The sequence below is a fragment of the Desmodus rotundus genome, chromosome 5, assembly GCF_022682495.2.
Source record: "Desmodus rotundus isolate HL8 chromosome 5, HLdesRot8A.1, whole genome shotgun sequence".
In the NCBI taxonomy this organism is placed as follows: domain Eukaryota; kingdom Metazoa; phylum Chordata; class Mammalia; order Chiroptera; family Phyllostomidae; genus Desmodus; species Desmodus rotundus.
The window spans coordinates 78,540,559-78,559,733 of NC_071391.1; the positions used below are offsets into that span (position 1 = coordinate 78,540,559).

A 19,175-nucleotide genomic window follows, 5' to 3' on the forward strand; every position below is an offset into this window, starting at 1 on the left:
AAGGACTATTAATATCTTTTTCTTCAAAAGTTACACTTTCCTTTTAACAACATTGATTATAGCAAAATTTGGTGCAGAGGAAACAACATGCACCAAAACTATAGAATTAATTTTGACATTGAGAATGTAAGACTTAATGTTTTACTATATTACATACCTCACTGAACTAAAGCCATTACGCTGTATACATAACATTTACTATATATTTGTTAGTTTACAGTTTCATTTTGAAAGAGAGATAATGTATTAAAGTGAAGTATATTGTAATGGAAAGAACAGTAAACTGAAAAATTACCAAATCCTAGGTTCTAATTTAATATAAAGTGTAGACACTATTATTGGAATAGCTAGTAAGACACAAGTCACTTTTCATACTAAAAACCATTGAAAATAGACTTACTGTCCCAAATTTCCTCTTAGAGGAATTATCAGCCCTCAGAAACATTATGCCATATCTTAATGCTTTATTGATACTAGTTTTAGTCTATACTTATCTGTTAGGCTATTCTTGTTAATGGAGGACAGTTACATATCAGTTTATGTAGGGCTGCACAGCATTGCTCACCAGAATTTAAGATTCAAGTATGTACATTTTTGGTACTTATATTTATCTCTAAAAATTAGGAAATTATTATGGTTTATTTGTTACCTTCTTTGAATTTAGTTGGTATGGGTCAGTCTTAATCATCTAAACCTGATTAGTTTTCAGTAAACACAGAAAGTTTCTGGACTCTGTTCTGTATAATAGAGTAAGTCTCACCTAGGTAGTACCCAATTGTGAGGCCAGGCCTAATAAAGGCCAGATGTATATTTCAAGTAGAGTTCTTAAAGTGCTTAGCATCTTACTAAATTTGTTTATGGTTTATAAGAGTTTTCTTGCATTCTCTTAGGTATTCCAAGCATCTGATCATTTGCAAATAATGATGCTTCTTTATTCTAATATTAATATCTTCTCTTTCCTTCAGTGGATTAAAAATCTATGTAATACTAAATGATACATTTTACAAAAGTGTTAATAATATTGGGAATCCTTGTCCTCTAATCTTTGATGGGAGTGCTCCTAAATTTTTAACATTAAGCGTGGTGGGTTTTTTTGGCATAATGTATGCATTTTACTGTGTTAAATGAGCATTCACTTATTCTTTTATGAAGAATATTATCAGGTTTGCTCTTCTACTTTTACTTACAGGAGAGCAACTTAGCCCCACAAAGATCCAATTAGACACACAATTCTAATGAGTTTGATTATCTTTGGATGGGCCTGTAGCAGAGGAGCAGCAGTGTATTAGTAAAACTGGGTAAGAGGCTTCAGAGCTGTGCTGCTGAAGGGGACTCAGTGACAGCAAAAAGTGACACATAACAGTAAAAAAAAAATGAGGAAAAAATTTTAACCAAAATAACTTTTTACTTTTTTCTATGGTTATTAGTATTTTAGGCAGTGGTCCAATATATCTTGGTATTCCTTGAAGGCATTCAGGTAGTATGTGTTATGCACCTCAAATATGTCAGGCCTCATGCTAGTTGAGGATAAGAAGACAGACCTTGTTCTTATCCTCATAGTGACACTAGGATAAAGTGGATTGTCTGCATAACAGAGCAGTGGAATAGAGAGTTGATTGGTGGTGGCAAGTGTTCATGTCTCACAGTGACTAGGGCACTCACAGGGAGACAGAGGCAGTATCTTAGAGTGGTTTGGGGCTTTCATGTTGGAACCAGATGAGGGTTTGAATTTCACTGTTACTATTTTACCAGCTGTGTGCCCTTTGGCAAGTTATTCAACCTTTTTATTTCTTGTTTTCCTAACTGTAAAATGGGATAATACCCACTTATGTTGTCACAGTTTAATGAAATGACTGTATAGAAAACATTTAAGCAGTGTCTGGCATAGTAGTTTTTACTGTTAGGGCTCTGGTTTAGAGATAGTTGCTTACTGATTCTAAGAGCAATTTTACAAATCACTGTACAGAGCACTGATAAAACTGGATTAGTACTAGGTCACAGTCATAAATTATCTAACGGGAGTGGTTGTTTGCCTTTAGTATTTTAATATGTTAAGGGTGAATTGATCTGACTCTTCATTGTTCTGTGTAAAGAGTTACATGTGTAACTAGTTTAGAAATGAAGCAAGTACCACTAGTTATAATGGTAAAAAAGAAAGAAATCTAAATCAAACTAGAAAGTACAAGATAATTTAATTTTGAGAATAACCTACCAAACATGGAATAAATTAATTTTTGAATATGTTACAGATATCCATGTATGGTTAAGTAACTAGTTGATAATGAAAAAGTAGAATCTTAAAGTGGAGAGATGTAGGATAATTTTTAGTTCAACTGCTTTATAGCTGAGGAAAAGCAACTTATTAATTAGAATTACAAAACTAATCAGAGCTGTACTTGTTGCCTTTTACTAAATTTCAGTGAAGTAGAATTAATTGTTCAAACTGAATACCACTTAAAGAAGACTCTGCTCTATCACTTAGTCTGCCTGTCCCACCTTTCATCTTCACAGACCTATGCATTCATTCATTCAACAACTACTGAGTGCCTGCTGTGTTTTATGGCAGGCATCATCTTTGAAGAGTTTTGCTATAGAGGAAGGTAAAACATCAAGCACACTGATAGTTAAAGTGTTTCACCTTGCAGACCTCTGGGGAGAGATTGCTATGGATTTAGAAGTTGTGCTCATCTCAGGCAAAATACAGGAATTGATGACATATGGCAAAAGGTTTTTTTCTTCACGGAAGCTAGCAAAAGGAGACAGAAAGGGAATACAAGGTGAGAGAGTTGGTTTATCACTATCCTTTCCATTCAAGATGTATTTTTCAAATAACAAGAATATATTTAGGGTTGACTGTATATAGTACTTTGGTAAATGATGGGGAAGTAACACAAAAGAGGAATAACATGGTCTCTGCCCTCTAAGAACTGACCCATTTGTTAAGATAAGACTCATTTGAAATAAGGAGAGAACTCTATCACGCAATCTTCCTTTCTTTTTGCCTACATAAAATAGTTTTCTAGCCCTGGCAGTGTTCCTCAGTGGATTGAGCGCTGGCCTGCAAACCAAAAGGTCACCGTTCAATTCTCTGTCAGGGCACTTGCCTGGGTTGCAGGCCAGGTCCCCAGTTGGGGGAGTGCAAGAGGCAACCACACATTGACGTTTCTCTCCCTCTTTCTGTCTCCGTTCCCCTCTCTCTGAAAATAAACAAACAAACAAACAAAAAGTTTTCTAAAGGATTTTTCAACACACAGAAATATGTACCATAATTACTCTCTTTAAAAAAAAAAGCTTTGTTATGAAAGTCCTCAAATATTTGTATTTCAGTGATCATCATTTTTATCATATTGGCTTGGTTGGTCCCTCTTTTTCCCTTCCCTTCCCTCCTTCCCTTCCTTCCATTCTGTTTCTTTCCTCTAGCATTTTGAAAGAAAGTTATCTGTATTTCAGCATTATTTTTAATACCTGTATATATTTTATCATATATGTACTATAATATATTGATAACTAACCAGTCCTCTAATGATAGGCATGTTAATTCTTATTCATTATTATAGTTTATTTCTTACAAATAATACTTCCTGGAATGTCCTTATAGGCCTGTATCTTTTTAACATCTTTATGCATACATCTTTCTCACATGTGGCATTCTCTTGGAATTTCCTGGAAAAGAGATGGCCAAAGCAAAGAGTATGCACCTTTTACAAATTGCTACATAATATCAAACTGATCTTCAGAAATGTTATAGTAATTCTTACTCCCGTGAACAGTGTGCCTGTTTATCTTTGCTGATCTGAGTTTTGTCAGTGTATTAATTTTGCCAATCTCCTACTATCATAGATTTTTTTTATGTCCATGTGGAAAATTATTAATAAGGCTCAGGCACCTTTATTCATATTATGGACCATTGGTATTTCTTCTTTTGTGTGTTCAGGCCAATCTTTTATAAACATCACTTTCATTATTTTACTTCTTCATTCAAAAACTGAAGTATCATTTTCCATCTCTGATTTTCAAGACCCTTCATAATTGGCCCTAACTTATTTTTCTAACCTAATACTGTCCTGCAAGAGTCCTTCAATGCCAATAAAGAGTATTTCCTCACTCATATACCTCATTCTGCTCATTTTTTCTTTGATTCACTTCTGAATAACATTTTACTTTTTTTAATATTTTACTTACTACTTTCCTTACTTTTTCCTATTAAATCCTTCAGAATCCTTATAGTCCATTGTACAATAAAGTTGCCCCAAATCAAACACCAGCTGTGTGTGAGGCCATGAATAAATATGTAATAGGGACTGAACAGTTTCCTTATAAAATTTATAGTGTAGTAATATGGATTTATTTCCACTTCTTTGTTTGTTAGTGAGGTTGAACTTCTTTTCATATACCTCTGTTATATATGAAGTATGTACACATTTTTAGATACGTAGTTAATTACGTTTCCCAACTGGATTGTAAAATCATTGAGGATATACCACTATATTTTATACTTTTCTGTTCCTCACAACACTTAACTCAGTTCTGAGCATGTAGTGATTACTAAGTACATACTTGCTCTGTTAATGTAGGCTGTGGAGTCACATACGTGACCTCATATTGTAGCTCAAGACCTTGTAAAGTAACTGTACAGCATTTACAAGTTACTTTGCCTGTCTAAGCTTGTTTCTTCATATGTTAAATATCTGCTTCATAATTTCATGTGGGTTAAATGAGATAATATATGTAAACCATTTAGCACAATGCTTGGTTCAGAGTGATTTTTAAAACATACCTATTATTATAATTTGTTAAACCTCCCAACCTAGGAACTGCTTCATCAACCTTTTACTTCCCTAAGTTTTTTTCATCTAAACAGCTAAGCAGATTCTGCTCTGTTTACCTCAGTTATTTTGTCAATTTCGCATGTCTGTTCTGTATTGTACTATTTTTTAAAAAAGCTGGTCACAGCCATTAAAACCGATTGCATAACAAATAGTTCGAAAAACACTGGTCTAGATTTTTGGAATCCGCAAAATTTGGACTATTACTGAACTGGAATAGGTTGAAGTGTAAAAAATTTTTTTCTGTAATTTCCTTTTTCTTCTTTTTTAAAAATTATTGTTACTGTGTTATAGTTGTCCCAATTTTTCCCTCTTTTCCCTCTTCCACCCTGCCCACTCTCCACTTCCACAGTCAATCCCCACACTGTTGTCCATGTCCATGGGTCATTCATACATGTTCTTTGATCCCTTCCCCTTCTTTCCACCATTATTCCCCCCCTCCACACTGGCAGCTGTCAGTCTGTTCTATGTTTCCATGTCTCTGCTTCTATTTTGCTTATTGGTTTATTTTGTTCATTAGATTCCTCCTATAAGTAAGATCACACAGTATTTGTCTTTCCCTGACTGGCTTATTTCACTTAGCATAATAGTCTCCATGTTGTTGCAAAAGGTAGGAATTCCTTCTTTCTTTCCGCTGCGTAGTATTCCATTGTGTAAATGTACCAGTTCTTTGACCCACTCATTTACTGATGGGTACTTAGGCTGTTTCCAGCACTTGGCTATTGGAAATGGTTCTGCTATGAAAATAGGGGCATGTAAGTTCTTTTGAATTGGTGTTTCACGATTCTTAGGGTATATTACCAGCAGTGGTATTGCTAGGTCAAAAAGCAGCTCCATTTTTAATTTTTTGAGGAAATTCTATACTGTTTTCCACAGTGGCTGCATCAGTCTGCATTCCCACCAACAGTGCACTGGGTTCCAAACCTTTTCTCCACAACCTCACCAGCACTTGTTTTTTGATTTATGAATGATGGCCATTTTTGGCAGGTGTGAAGTGGTATCTGATTGTGGTTTTAATTTGCATCACTCTGATGGCTAGTAATGCTGAACATCCTTTCATATATCTATGGGCCGTCTGTATGTCCTTCAAGTGTAAAAATTTTTAATGAAATAGAAAACAGGTAAAGTGACAGGCTTGGAGCTTATTTCAATTGCACTTTCTCTTTCTTCTCCATTAGTTATATATAGTTAATTACCTATTGTTAGTCTGGTTTTGCTGCTGAAGGTGGGAGTATTTAGTTGTGTATTTTCCACATATAGAATGGTATAAAATGAGGTTACTCAGCAGCTGGTGGGACAGAAATTTCTCAACTACTTTGTATGTATAGTTTTTCATAGGACAGAAATTGAAATAAATTTTAGCATAATTCTCAAAGAGGGACTTGAAAAAACTTTTTATTATGGAAATGTTAAACTATATTTACAAGTAGAAAGAATAGTATAATGAATCTTTATTGCCTAAATAAAACTTCTGTATTTGTTAACATTATGTTAACCCCAAAAGGAATTTTTAACAAAGAACTTTCAAGGCAATCATAATTTCTTTTCTTAATACAGATAGATGATCTGTTTTCAGAAGAAATCTATCAGCCTTAGTATCCCTAGCTTTAGTGCCAACAATCCACTTATTTTATTTGATCCTTGCAAAAAGAATAAATAACTAGATGGCACAAGTCCTGAGGGCCATATAAAACACTAAACCCTCGTCATCTTACTTGAAATATTTTAACAACCTCGTTTGACAGTCCCCCTGCTGCCTACCACTCAGTATCACCTACCTTGCTGCCATTAGACTGATCTTTTCAGAATGACTTGGGGGAAATAGAAGCTTGTTATATGTGTCCTCTGTTTAAAACCTTCAATTCTTTTTCCTCTACCGATAGAATAAAACCCCAAACCATAAATTTTTTTATTCATAATCGGCCCCAGCCTACCTTTCTAGCTTTCTCTTCCACTGTCTGTCTCATCCCTACTGCATTTAACTTATTATTCCTAGAATACTCCATTCATTTTGGACTTGTACTTATTTTTTCAAGATTCAATTTAAACTTCATCTTATGGATGAGATGTTTTTAACTTCCTCAGAAAAAAGTATGCAGTTCCTTTAATTGCTTCTGTTTACTTCGGGGGGGCGTGCGTTTCGCCAGTTAACTGAGTCATATTTATTAATCTATGTTTGCCTCCCTCCTCACCCTTAATTAGTGATCTCCCCTAAATATCTTAGTCTCCTAAACACTTCCTTAGTGCCCATACATAGTAGGCATCCAGTGGTGGTTTATTGAATGAATGTATGGATATGTTTAGAATTTTAAAATCTAATTCCAACACGTGTTTTCTTCAGAAGAGTTTGTCTTCTTAAGACAAAAGTTTATTTTTTTTTTTATTTTGTATGAGTGTTATTTTTTCTCTCCCCTCCTTTGGAGACTTTTGTTAAAATTTTTAAAGAGAACCTAAGTTCCTTAATGGGAACTGTACTGTGATAAAGGTAAGTAAAATCTTCTTTTAGTATACTTAACTTTTTGCTGTTATTGAAAAATATAGTCTTATGGAGCTATGAAGTGGAATAAATTTGTACGTATAATAGCCTTAACTAATTTTTGATATATTTCAGCTGATGGAATGCTGTGTAAATGCTCTGGTGACATCCTTTAAAGAGACTATCCTAGCAGAGTGCCAAGGCATGATCAAGCGAAATGAAACTGAAAGTAGGTAAAATATCACTTAAAGTTCTCATGAGTTTTTAAGAGGGTATCTTTGAGGCAGATCTCTTTTAGTAAATTGCTGTTAGATCAGTCTTTTATACATAAGTATATTTGTTAAAGTAAACTATGCTTAAAGAAAAGGATAAAATATTTAGCACATTTAGAAGCACTATAAAGGAGATTATAAACTTATATGTTAACCCCCCACCCCTTAGGTAACAGTAAGTGTATGAGTGCACGTGTGTATTTCAGTTTGTTCTCCAAAGTAGGACTCTTGTTTTAAAGGCTAATTTAAATGGTAAACATATGGTGTAGGGTAGTACTGGGTATTTGACTTGTATGTGGAACCTTGTGGTATTTTTAGAAAGTCATAAAACACTCCATGTTAATTTTTATCCCTGACCCCCAAAATATGTTACAATTTAAGATTACAGAAGTGTTTTTTAAATCACTTAAATGTTTTCTTCAATAAAGATATATTTGAGGGGGTGGCTAGTACATTATAACCAGAGAGAGTATCTAATAAATAGTCCATATCCCTGCTACCCAAGATAACCATGTCTGGTATTTTGATGTATTCCTTTCCAGATTTTATTGTGTATAGTTGTAAGGTCCCATTTAATTTCTGGTTGCATTCAAAGTATGTATTTCAATTCAGTTAAGTTCATATACTTTTTAGAAGTAGTTTTATAGTGAAAAGCAAGACTGCTCATTGGAATAAATGAAATATTTTAATTTCTGTATGCCAGGCTAAGTAGAGATATATCTGATCCTTTTTGGACTCCCTCCCAAAGGATTTACTTAGTAATAACCAGTTCTGTAAGGTTAGATTTTTGTGAAGGTCAAGTGGTACAACATGCGAAAATCTTTTGAATGCTGAAAAATTCTGTATAAATATAGCTTTACATTATCTCTAATATACTTTTATTTTGTAATCATTACTCTGAATAATCTGACATGATTTTTTTCCTCCTTATTGATATGGTTGTATATTCAATATTATATCTACTTAATAAAATGTACTAATGTTCTGCATAAATTTTGTACTTTTTAAAATAAAAAATATTCCATGTGTTGACAGTCACATGACTCACCTTTTAAAAGAGTTGGGTTTTGCAATGTGTGATGATTTTTTAAACATTTTTTTATTGTTGACACTATTGCAGATGTCCCCCATCTTGCCCCATTCTGTGTGATCACTTTTAATTAGAGTTTCTTTTAAAAATAATTTTTGTTGGACTGACAAGGTAGATCAGGAAGTTATAGTACTTCTTATAACAACTCCTGAACTAGTTATACCCACAAGATACTGTCAACTTCAAACTAGTATCTCTCCAAACACTTACTGTCATAGGCATTCTAGATCTATGGTACAAGTCAAAGAGAAAATATATTCTATTGGTTGAAATGATTACACGAGTATATTCTATCCTTTCAGAATTACACTTAATGTTTTCATTGATGGACAAAGTTCCTAATGGGATAGAGCCAATGTTGAAAGACTTGGAGGAACATATCATTAGTGCTGGCCTTGCAGATATGGTTGCAGCTGCTGAAACTATTACTACTGTAAGTTTTCCTCAATGGCAATGGTAGATATAAATCAAGTTTATTTTTTAAATGGAAGTTTGGGTATTTAAAATAGTAATTGATAGCAAAATGGTGATATTGCAACAGCTTTTAATTTTAAGGAAACAGTTTTTCACAAAAATTCCTAAATTTTAAGGTTCTAGTGTTTTATTAAAATCATGTTTATATTTTCTTTTTTAAAAAACTCAAATATAAAACATTTTATTTTTAGGACTCTGAGAAATATGTCGAGCAGTTACTTACCCTATTTAATAGATTTAGTAAACTCGTCAAAGAAGCTTTTCAAGATGATCCACGATTTCTTACTGCAAGAGATAAGGTATATATTTTTGTATATTATCAGTACTATTATTATTTACTTTTTTTAGATTCAGAAAGATATATTGTTTACTGAATAAAAGCAAAGTGCAGAAAAGAATACAGCATGATTTTGTTCATGGAAAACAAAAGATATGCATTTTATACTTACTTTGCATATAATGTCATAATTTAATTTTAATAAGAAATTTGCTTGGGTGGGATAGGTGGAAGAGGGCAGAAGGGGAGAAGTTGAGACAACTGTAATAGAATAACAGTTAAAAATGATAAAAAAACTTGCATCATTATGCTATTAAAATACAAACTAAAAACCTAGGAACAGTGATTTTTTTTTTCTAGTAACGAACTATAGAAATGATCCCTGAAAGTATAGTCTTGGAACAGTGATTTTTTTAATCAGTCAAGGGCTACCATATTAAATACATTTGTTTTATTGTATATTTTTATAAGCATTGGGTACACTTGTGAACTAGAATTTAGCCAGAAAATTGCTCTTTTTCATTTTTCAAATAATGTTTTTCTGTTTTTTAATATTATTGATTATTGAATTCCTACTCATATTTCTTTTATGACCCAGCTTAAAGTATACATCTGAAACTTCCTTAATTCCATACTGCCCCATCCTATCCCAAGCAGATTAGAGTCCTCTGTCCTTTCATTGGGCTTCTGTGAGAGTTGTGTCACATTGTCCTTGCTTCCCACACCTTTTCTTTCCTCCTCACTAGAAGAGGATAATGATAGTAAAACTTAGTATTGTCCTTACAGTTGTGTCTTTTGAAATATCACTAACCTATTACTAGAAATTACCATTTTTTTTCCCCTCTTCAATTACCTTTCTTTACTTCCCAAGTTAGCTCATTTAAAGGTGGATAGATAGATAAAGTTAGATATAGATAGAGTAGGAAAGGGGTTAAAGGAGTATGATGGTAATGAGTTGGTTTTAAATATTAAATTAAATGACCTGCAAAGGCTTCTTTGAGGTGACGTTTGAATCGGGATTGCAGGTGATTAGGAATAAGTTACGTGGCTATCTGAGGGGAGAGTGTTCCAGCTGGAGGGAACTGCAGGCTGCTGAGGCTCTAAGGTAGGAATACATCAGTGATGCTTCAGGAACGTAGGAAAAAAGAGGTCATTTTGGCAAGAGTGGATTGAATGAGTGGTAGGGAGAATAGTAAAAAATAAAGTCAAGAGGTGACAGGAAGCTGGGTCATGTAAGACTCTGTGAGCCATGGTTTTTACTCTGAGGAGGGTTTGGAATGTCATTATAAGCTTTCCAACAGAATGAGAGGACCTGATTAACATTTTAACAGGATCACCTGGCTGCTGTAAAAAAAAGAAAAATAGACTAAAGGGGAGCAAGAGAAGAAGCAAGAATATCAGTTAAGAACCTGTTTAAGTAATTCAATTAAGTAATGATGGGAACTTGGCCCAGAACAATAGTGGGTAGAGGTAGTCAAAAGTGGTTGAATTCTGATTACGTTACAAAAACAAACTATACAAGATTTGGTAATGAATCAGATGTGGAATGGGATAGGAAGAGATCATTCCAGGATGGCACTGAGATTTTTGTTCTGATCAATTAAAAGCATATTCTTGCTGAGATGGGGAAGACTTTGGAAGAAGCAGGTTTGGGAGAGATGGTTGCAGAGAGGTTATTAGGAAGTCAGTTGCAAACAAGTTAACTTTGAAATGTTTATTAAACATCCATTTGGCAATGTCAAGTCTGGAGTTTAAGGGAGGGAAGGGACCTGGAAAAAATAAATTAGGGAGCTTCAGCATATGGATTGTATTTAAAGAACTGACACTTACTATGACACTAACAAAATGAGTGAGGATAGAAACGAGATCCAAGGACTGACCTGGTGCATCATGAATTTAGTTATCAGAAAGATGAGAAACCATGTTTTGTGAGGTGAGAGGACAATGAGTGGAATGACCAGGAGAGTGTGTTGTGCTAGAACACAAGTGGAAAAAGCACTTTGAGGAAGAAGGCATGAGATGCTGTTTAAAAATGCTCCTGAAAGGTCCAAATAAAATGAGGATTAACCATTAGGGTGGAGTAGTGGTGTGAAAGCCTGGTTAGAATGTTTTCTAATGAGAATGGCAGTAAAGAATTTAGAGAAAGGGAGTTAGATAGTTCCTTCAGGAGTTTAGCTTAAAGAGAGAGAAATGGGGCAGTAGCTGAAGGTGGACAAAGCCAAAAGAGGATTTTGAAGATTTAAAAAATGACAATATGTTTGTTTGTTGAGGCTATAGAACCAATGGAGAAGGAAAAATTTGTTGATGCAAGAGAAATAAGAGGGACTTCTGATTATTAAAGCTTTCTTAGTGAAATAAGAAGTTACATTATCAGCCAAGAGTGTATGTGGAGTGTACATTGGACATTTGGAGAGAAAAGTGATAGTATGAAAACATGACCCAGGATAATGTGTGGACAAGAGAAAATGGTGTGGTTGTCAAGTAGCTTTAAGATCCCACTTGAAAATAACGATAATCATAAAATAACAAAAAGGATGCCGAAGTCATTGACTTGAAACATCCTATCAGGCCAGATACACCACTAAAAATAAAAATGAATATATATTTTTATGTATTTTTGGAATTTAACTGTTTTAAATATCAAAAAGAATGTTTATATTTTATTTTAAATTATTTGCAGGCATATAAAGCAGTTGTTAATGATGCTACCATATTTAAACTTGAATTACCTTTGAAGCAGAAAGGGTAAGTTTTTAAAAAATCATATGTTTAAAATTCTTAAATTTTTTGGCGTGTCATATATATTGGGAATTCAAAGTGCCCTATTTTCTAATCCTGTTAGGTTTTTTGTTTTACTTTTATGATTTTTGCAGCCTTTGATTTTAAGAAACTGTCTTAATTTTCAATTTTATATTATTTCTTGTGATAAAAAATTAACTTTATTTTTTAGGTAGAAAAGTGTGGTTTTTTTCTTTTTCTTTATTTTTTTTTAAATCCTCGCCCAAGGGTGTATAATTTATTGATTTGAGAGAGAGAGTCATTGATATGAGAGCGAAACATCAATCGGTTGCCTCCTGTACATGCCCTGACCAAGGATCAAATCCACAGCCTTTTAGTATATGGGACAACGTTCCAACCAACTGAACCACCCAGCCAAGACTTATTTTATTTTTCAATTATAGTTTACATTCAGTATTTTCTATTAGTTTCAGTTGTACAAGATAGTGGTTAGACAGTCACTTACTTTACAAAGCATTACTCCTATTATTTCCAGTACTCAAGTGGGAAATGTTTACTTCTTTTCCCTTTAGAATCCCTATTTGATTATTTTCCTTTCTCATTAGTCACTAAAGTTATTTTATTACCTATGGAAGCATGGAATATGATTCAATTTACTATAAAGATAAAATATGGAAATCAATTTTAATGTAAATTTTTATTTAACATTTTTAAAAATTGATCTGTCATTGGTAAGATGGATTTACTTATGCTAATAAGTACTATTATGTTATAGGAAATCTGAAAGTCAGAGTTTAATGAAATAGTAATAAATCTAAGCTACTTATAGTATCTTCATAGTAGTGCTAAACAGCAGTACAGGTTAATTGGAAATATTTTGATGTAACTTCTAGCTGAGAATTGTTATTTTAAACAAATTTTACACTTAATGCTAAAATATTTTTTAAATGTCTAAAAAAAGTTTTTCTAGCCCTGGCTGGGTGGCTCAGTTGGTTGGCGTGTTGTCCTATGCACCAGAGGGTTGTGTGTTCAGTTTCCAGTCAGGTACATACCTGGGTTGCAGGTTCAATGCCAGGTTGGGACACGTAGGGGAGGTAACCAATCAATGTCTCTTTCTCACGTTGATGTCTGTCTTTCTCTCTTTATCCCTTCCTCTCTCTAAAAAAGCAATAAAAAAGTATCCCTGGGTAAGGCTTAAAAAATAATAGCATTTCTTAGGTTGAAAAGTTGAGGGTTTTTTAATTTAATTTTAATCATCTTTAGGGTTTTTTTTTTGCTTTTGTGTGGTTTTTTTTTTTTTAGCTGTGTAAGTTATTTGAGTGATATTACAGTGGAAGATATCTGGGTCATATAGTATTCTAGTAATTGACATAATTTAGAAGGATATATATTGTGTTTTCTATAAATCGTAAAATATATGAAACATATAGCACTATATCTTGGCAATCTCTTCATATTAATACATGAAGGTCTTCCTCATTCTTCCCTGCCCCAGCATTTAAAAAAAAATTTCAAACTTACAGTAAAGTCACTCTACTGCTTTATCAAATGCGTATTATCTACCTATACATGTATTCTAATCAGTCAACTTTTTAAATACATTTCAAAAGAAGTTTTAGGCATCAATAATCTTTACTCCCTAAACATTTCAACATTCAGTCATTAATTAAATTTGGTGTTTATATTTTGAAATAAAATTTACCTTCAGTCATAGGCATAAATCTTAAGTGTAAGTTTTGTGTGGTTTGGCAAATGCCTATACCTCTCAAGATACACAATAGTATCTTCATCCTTGAGTGTTACTTCATGCTCATTTTCTGCCAGTCCCACCTCCACCTACTTCTGGAGACAATGATTGTTATGATTATTTTAACATAGGTTAGTTTTGCCTCATCTAGGACTTAATATAAATGGAAATATATAATACATACTTTTTTGTGTGAAGTGTCTGTCAATTTAGCATAGTGTTTTTGAGATTCATCCATGTTTTTACATACCACATAGATTTGTTTTCCAAAGTGGTTGTCCTTACTGTTTTACACTCCCACTAACAAAGTGTGAGAGTACCAGTTGATCCTCATTCACCAAATGTTTAGTGTTGTCATTTTAATTTTAGTCATGGTGGCTGTAAGTTTTGATATTTCATTGTAGCTTTAATTCCCATTTCCCTCATGACTGTTGATACTGAGTACTTTTTCATGTATTTTTTTGCATTATATTTTCCTTCATAGACCATTCAAATTTTTTGTCTTTTTTTTCCGATTTGGTATTTTTAAGATTGTATTTGTTTACTTTTAGAGAGAGGAGAAGGGAGGGAGAAAGAGAGGGAGAGAAACATCAATCAGTTGCCACTTGCACGCCCCCAGCTGGGAACCTGGCCTGCAATCCAGGCATGAGCCCTGACTGGGCACAGAACTGGTGACCTTTTGGTTTGCATGCTGGTGCCCAATCCACTGAGCCACACCAGCCAAGGGTTGTTTTTTTCATTAGTGAACTCTAAGACTTCTTATATGTTCTGTATACAGGTCCTTTGTAAAATATATGCTTTTCTTTTATGGTTTCTGCTTTGTGTGTTTTGTCTAGAAAACATTTATCTACCTTTGCCCTTAGGTCATGGAAATAATCTTTTGTTTTCCTTTTGACGCTATCTGAGTTTTGTTTTCACATTACGTCTAGATCCATTTTAAATTAAAGTTTATATATAGTCTATATTACAGATTAAATTTTTTTCTTTCCATATGCATAGCAAGTAGTTTCATCACCATATGCTGGAAAGGTATTCCATTTCCTTCTGTGTTGCTTTGGTGCCTCCTGTCAAAAATCAAGTGACTTAAATATATGTACTTATTCTAGGTTCTCGATTCTTTTTTTTTTTTTTGAAATGTTAATTTTTTTATTGTATTTTTCCCATTACTATTTATCCCCCTGTACCGTCTTCCACCTCCACCAACCCCCTTCCCCTGCAATCAGAACACTTTTGTTCATGTCCATGAGTTCTTTTTCTTTTACGTTCAATCCCTCCATCCTCCTAACCCCCTATCCTAGAGCTGTCAGCTTGCCCTCTAACTATGAGTCTGGCTCTATTTTATTTGTTAGTTCAGTTTGTTCATGAAGGCTCTCTGTTCTATTCCACTGATTTATTTGGGTATCCTTAGGCCATTACTACATAGTCATGATTAATATAGTTCTGTAATAAGTCTTGGGGTCAGGTGGTATAATTTTGTTCTTTTTTTCCATGAGTGCCTTTGCTATTCTAGAATTTGCTAGTATTTACAAATATGCTTGATTTTTGTATGTTTATCTTATATCCTGTTACCATGTTATAGTAGTTGTTTCGTAGATTTCTTAAGATTTCCTATGTGACAGTCATGTAATCTGTGTATAAAGATAATTTTACTCCTTCCTTTCTGAAAATTAGACAACTTATTATTTTTTTCCTAACTTGATATACTGGCTATGATCATAAGTACAATATTGAATGAAAGTGCTGAGAGTAGGCATCCTTGCCTTTTTTGGCAAGCTAAAGAAGAAATCCTTTAATATTTCAATATTAAGTACAAAGTTAGTGGAGGGTTTTCATAGATGTCCTTAATTAGATTGCTTTTTATTCCTAATTTGCTCAAAGTTTCTATAATGGGTGTTAACATTCATTAAATGCTTTTTCTATGTTGAAATGATCATAAGATTTTTCTTCCTTATTCTTTTGATATTTGAAATACAATGGTTTGAAAAAATAACTGTGAGAGATCCAAGATAGTAGCAGAGTAGGTGGAAGCTACACTAAACTCCTCCCAGGACCAAACTGGAATTACAACAAAATTATAGAAAAATCATCCTGAATAACAAACTGAAGACTAGCTGGAGAGAAGCCTTATAAGCAAGGACAGACAGAAGAAGCCACACTGAGTCTGAGCACTCCCCCCCATTCAGCATCAGTCTGGGGGAAGCAGTTGCTCCACTGAATGGAATCCCTCTCACCCCAACTGTGGAGTTTAAGCCCTGCTGAGGAGTACAGCTGGAGGATCTTTCAAGGACTAAGTCTAGCAGGCAGCCTGCAGGCAGAGGTGATCTCTGGATGCTTTTGAGACTTTGAGACTCAACCCCAGGCCTGGTGCTAGTAAAAACTGGCCTTGGTGTGCAGCTTTGTCCTTTCCACATGCACCCAGGCCCAGCAGAGGCAGACATAAGCTGCGGATCACTGATAACTCCAAATAGGTTGCCCAGGGCCAGTCACAGGCTACATTCGATATAGTTCTGCACCAGCTTCCCTCTGAAGATCCCCAAAACCAACATATCCAGAACAGGATCCATTAAACTTTAAACGAGGCATAGCCACAGGGAGATTTTGGCAGGCACCAAAACATGCTGAGGTGAATTCTGCTTTGTATGATCAGCACCTGCACAGCAGCTTGCACACTGTGTTGGGGGTTGAGCCTCACAGCCAGCCAGCCTGAGGGTCGATCCCATGCATGAATGGGCCACAAGCAATCAAGACTCAGTTACAATAGAAAAGCCCATATAACATGCACAAAGGCCACTCTTAGAGCACCCAGCTCAGGTGATCAGGGAGAGTGCATCAGTGGGTCCCACTAGACACCTACTACATAAGGCCACTCTAACAAGACTGGAAATCATAGCATATCTACCTAATTCATAAAAAGAAACACAAAGAGGCAGCCAAAATGTGGAGACAAAGGAACAAGTCCCAAATGAAAGAATAAGACAACTCTTCAGAAGAAGAGCTAAATGAAATGGAAGCAAGCAAGTTAGCAGATACAAAGTTAAAAGTAATGATTATAAGGACACTCAACAGCATGAAAAAGGACATAGAAAACATAAAAAAGGACTAGTCAGAAATGAAGAATATAATATCTAAAATAAAGCATACACTGGAAGGAATAAATAGTAGGTTAAATGAAGCAGAGGTTTGAATCAGCAATTTCAAAGGCAAGATTAAAAAAAACACCCAATCAGAGCACCAGAAACAAAAAAGAATTTTCAAAAATAGGATAGTTTGAAGGAGCTTTGAGGCAACATAGAGCATAACAACATCTGCATCATAGGGGTAATAGAAGAAGAGAAAAAGCAAGGGACTGAGAACCTATTTGAAGAAATAATGACCACAAACATCCATAACCTAGTAAGGAAAAAGACACCCAAGTCCAGGACGCAGAAAGAGTCCCAAACAAGTTACACCCTAAGAGGCCCACACCAAAACACATCATAATTAAAATGGCAAAGCTTAGCCCTGGCTGGTATGCCTCAGTGGACTGAGCACCAGCCTGCAAAACAGAAAGGTTGCCAGTTGGATTCCCAGTCAAGGTTGCGCACTAGGTCCCCATTTGCGGGTGAGTGAGAAGCAACTGATGGATAGGTGTTTCTTTTACGCATTGATGTTTCTCTCCCTCTCTTTCTCCCTCACTTACCCCCTCTCTAAAAATAAAAATAAATAGCCCTGGCAGGTGTGGCTCAGTGGATTGAGTGCCAGCCTGCAAACCAAAGGGTTGCCCATTCGATTCCCAATCTAGGGCACATGCCTGGTTGTGCGCCAGGTCCCCAGTAGGGGGCGTACAAGAGGCAAGCACACATTGATGTTTCTCTCCCTTTCTTTCTCCTTCCCATCCTCTCTCTAAAAATAAATAAATAAATAATAAAATCTGAAAAAAATTATTAAAATGGCAATGCTTAAAGACAAGGAGAGAATCTTAAGAGCTATAAGAGAAAAACGGTTAGTTACCTACAAGGGAGCTCCCATAAGACTTGTCACCTGATTTCTTAACACAGGGATTTAGGATGGAAGAGATTGGCATGAAATATTCAAAATGATGAAAAGTAACAACTGGCAACCAAAGGCTATTTTACCTAGTATGGCTATCATTTAAAATTGAATGAGAAATAAGGATATTCTCAGACAAGCAAAAGCTAAAGGAGTTCATCACCACCAAACCAGTATTAGAAGAAATGTTAAAGGGCTTGCTTTAGGAAGAAGAGGAAGGACAAGAAGCCAGAAACAAACATAAAGGAACATAATTAAAAAAGAAAATGGCAGTAGAGACGTACTAATCAATAATTACATTAACTGTAAATTGCGTAAATACTCCAATCAAAAGACATAGGGTAGCTGAATGGATAAGAAAACACTACCAATATACAAGGACTGTCCAGAAGGTATCCATGTAATATGAAAAATAGAGACATTTATTAAAGAAGGTACAAGATACTACAAGAAACATTGTACATAGGACAATGACACCCCAGACTCCTTCAATGTAGGCAACTTGGCACCTCACACAGTTCTCCTAATTTCCATTTGCTGTGCTGTTGTATTTTCCTGGCTCTCATCAATGGTCTTAAATCTGTTCCCTTTCAAAGGTGATCTTAGTTTTGGGAAAAGGCAGAAATCACAGGATGGGCTGCAGGGGGATGAGTCACATGAGTAATTTGATGTTTTGCCAAAAAACTCTACACAAGACGTGATGCACGAGCAGCTGTGTTGTTGTGATGAAGCTGCCAATCACTAGTTGCCCAAAGCTGTGGGCTTCTGAATCATCTGAATAGTATCCGCACAGGGATGTCTAAGCTTAATGCAGAATTTGGTGCAGATTCATTGTTCTACTTGCTCAATCATTTTGAACATGACAGCCTCACTGTACACATGCTAACTCAATGGTGTCTACCACCCCCACTGACTAGTACAGTGAAGTCGTCATTGTTCACATGCACATTCCAGCCCACTCTCCTTGGCTGCCAGGTTACATCGATGTTGCACAAACCATTCTCATTATATTTTCAGTGGATGGACTTTTTCTGGACAGACCTCATATATGTTGTCTTCAAGAGACCAACCTCAGATCAAAACACACACAAACTGAAAGTGAATCAATGGCAAAAGATATTTGATGCAAGTGGAAAGGAAAAAAAAGAGGGGTAGTAATTCTTATATCTGACACAATAGACTTTAAAATCAAGGCTATAGTAAGAGACAAAGAAGGATGCTACATAATGATAAAGGGAACAGCCC

General features: G+C 34.9%; 1 protein-coding gene and 1 pseudogene across 1 annotated transcript in view; one reads left to right on the forward strand and one right to left on the reverse strand.

Annotated features, from left to right (window-relative positions):
- The window catches only part of CUL5 (cullin 5), a 102,615-nt gene that overhangs the window by 55,928 nt on the left and 27,512 nt on the right, over positions 1-19,175 (forward strand). Inside the window, exons 8-11 of the mRNA XM_024570721.3 lie at positions 7,438-7,531; positions 8,967-9,097; positions 9,330-9,437; positions 12,096-12,160. Coding sequence (XP_024426489.1) covers positions 7,438-7,531; positions 8,967-9,097; positions 9,330-9,437; positions 12,096-12,160 — 398 coding nt within the window. The remainder of the gene's footprint in view (positions 1-7,437; positions 7,532-8,966; positions 9,098-9,329; positions 9,438-12,095; positions 12,161-19,175) is intronic.
- Positions 9,740-9,813, reverse strand: LOC112314423 (small nucleolar RNA U3; annotated as a pseudogene).